Source organism: Eimeria mitis, genomic scaffold (genome assembly GCF_000499745.2).
Source record: "Eimeria mitis Houghton genomic scaffold, Emh_scaff134, whole genome shotgun sequence".
Lineage (NCBI taxonomy): Eukaryota > Apicomplexa > Conoidasida > Eucoccidiorida > Eimeriidae > Eimeria > Eimeria mitis.
In genome coordinates this window covers 18,287-18,610 of record NW_013568835.1, presented here as the reverse complement: position 1 = coordinate 18,610, position 324 = coordinate 18,287, and the positions used below count along the sequence as shown (strand labels likewise).

Below are 324 nucleotides of genomic sequence, written 5' to 3'. Positions count from 1 at the left end.
GCAGCAGCAGCAAAGTTGTATCTCACCACAGAGAGAAGGTTTACAGCTAATAAGACAGACATCCCGTAGCTGCTGCTCTTGCTGCTGCAGTGCCTCCTCCACCTTCTTTGCTGCTGCTGCTATCGCACGATCTAATGCTTCATCCCCGCTGCTGCTGCTGCTGCTGCTGCTGCTGCTGCTGCTGCTGCGCTTGCGCTTGGCTCGAGCAGCAGCAGAACGAATTGCTGCATCCAAAGAAACAGCAAAAGCTGCAGCAATAACAACCCCAGAGAACGGCAGCGAAGCCCCCACCTGCAGATACACCCCAAACACAAACAAACGAAG

General features: G+C 54.3%; 1 protein-coding gene across 1 annotated transcript in view; it reads right to left on the bottom strand.

Moving 5' to 3' along the window:
- Nucleotides 1–324, bottom strand: part of EMH_0094130 (uncharacterized protein) — a gene marked incomplete at both ends in the record, with an annotated part of 20,333 nt that overhangs the window by 12,003 nt on the left and 8,006 nt on the right. Inside the window, one exon of the mRNA XM_013494929.1 lies at nucleotides 27–324. Coding sequence (XP_013350383.1) covers nucleotides 27–324 — 298 coding nt within the window. The remainder of the gene's footprint in view (nucleotides 1–26) is intronic.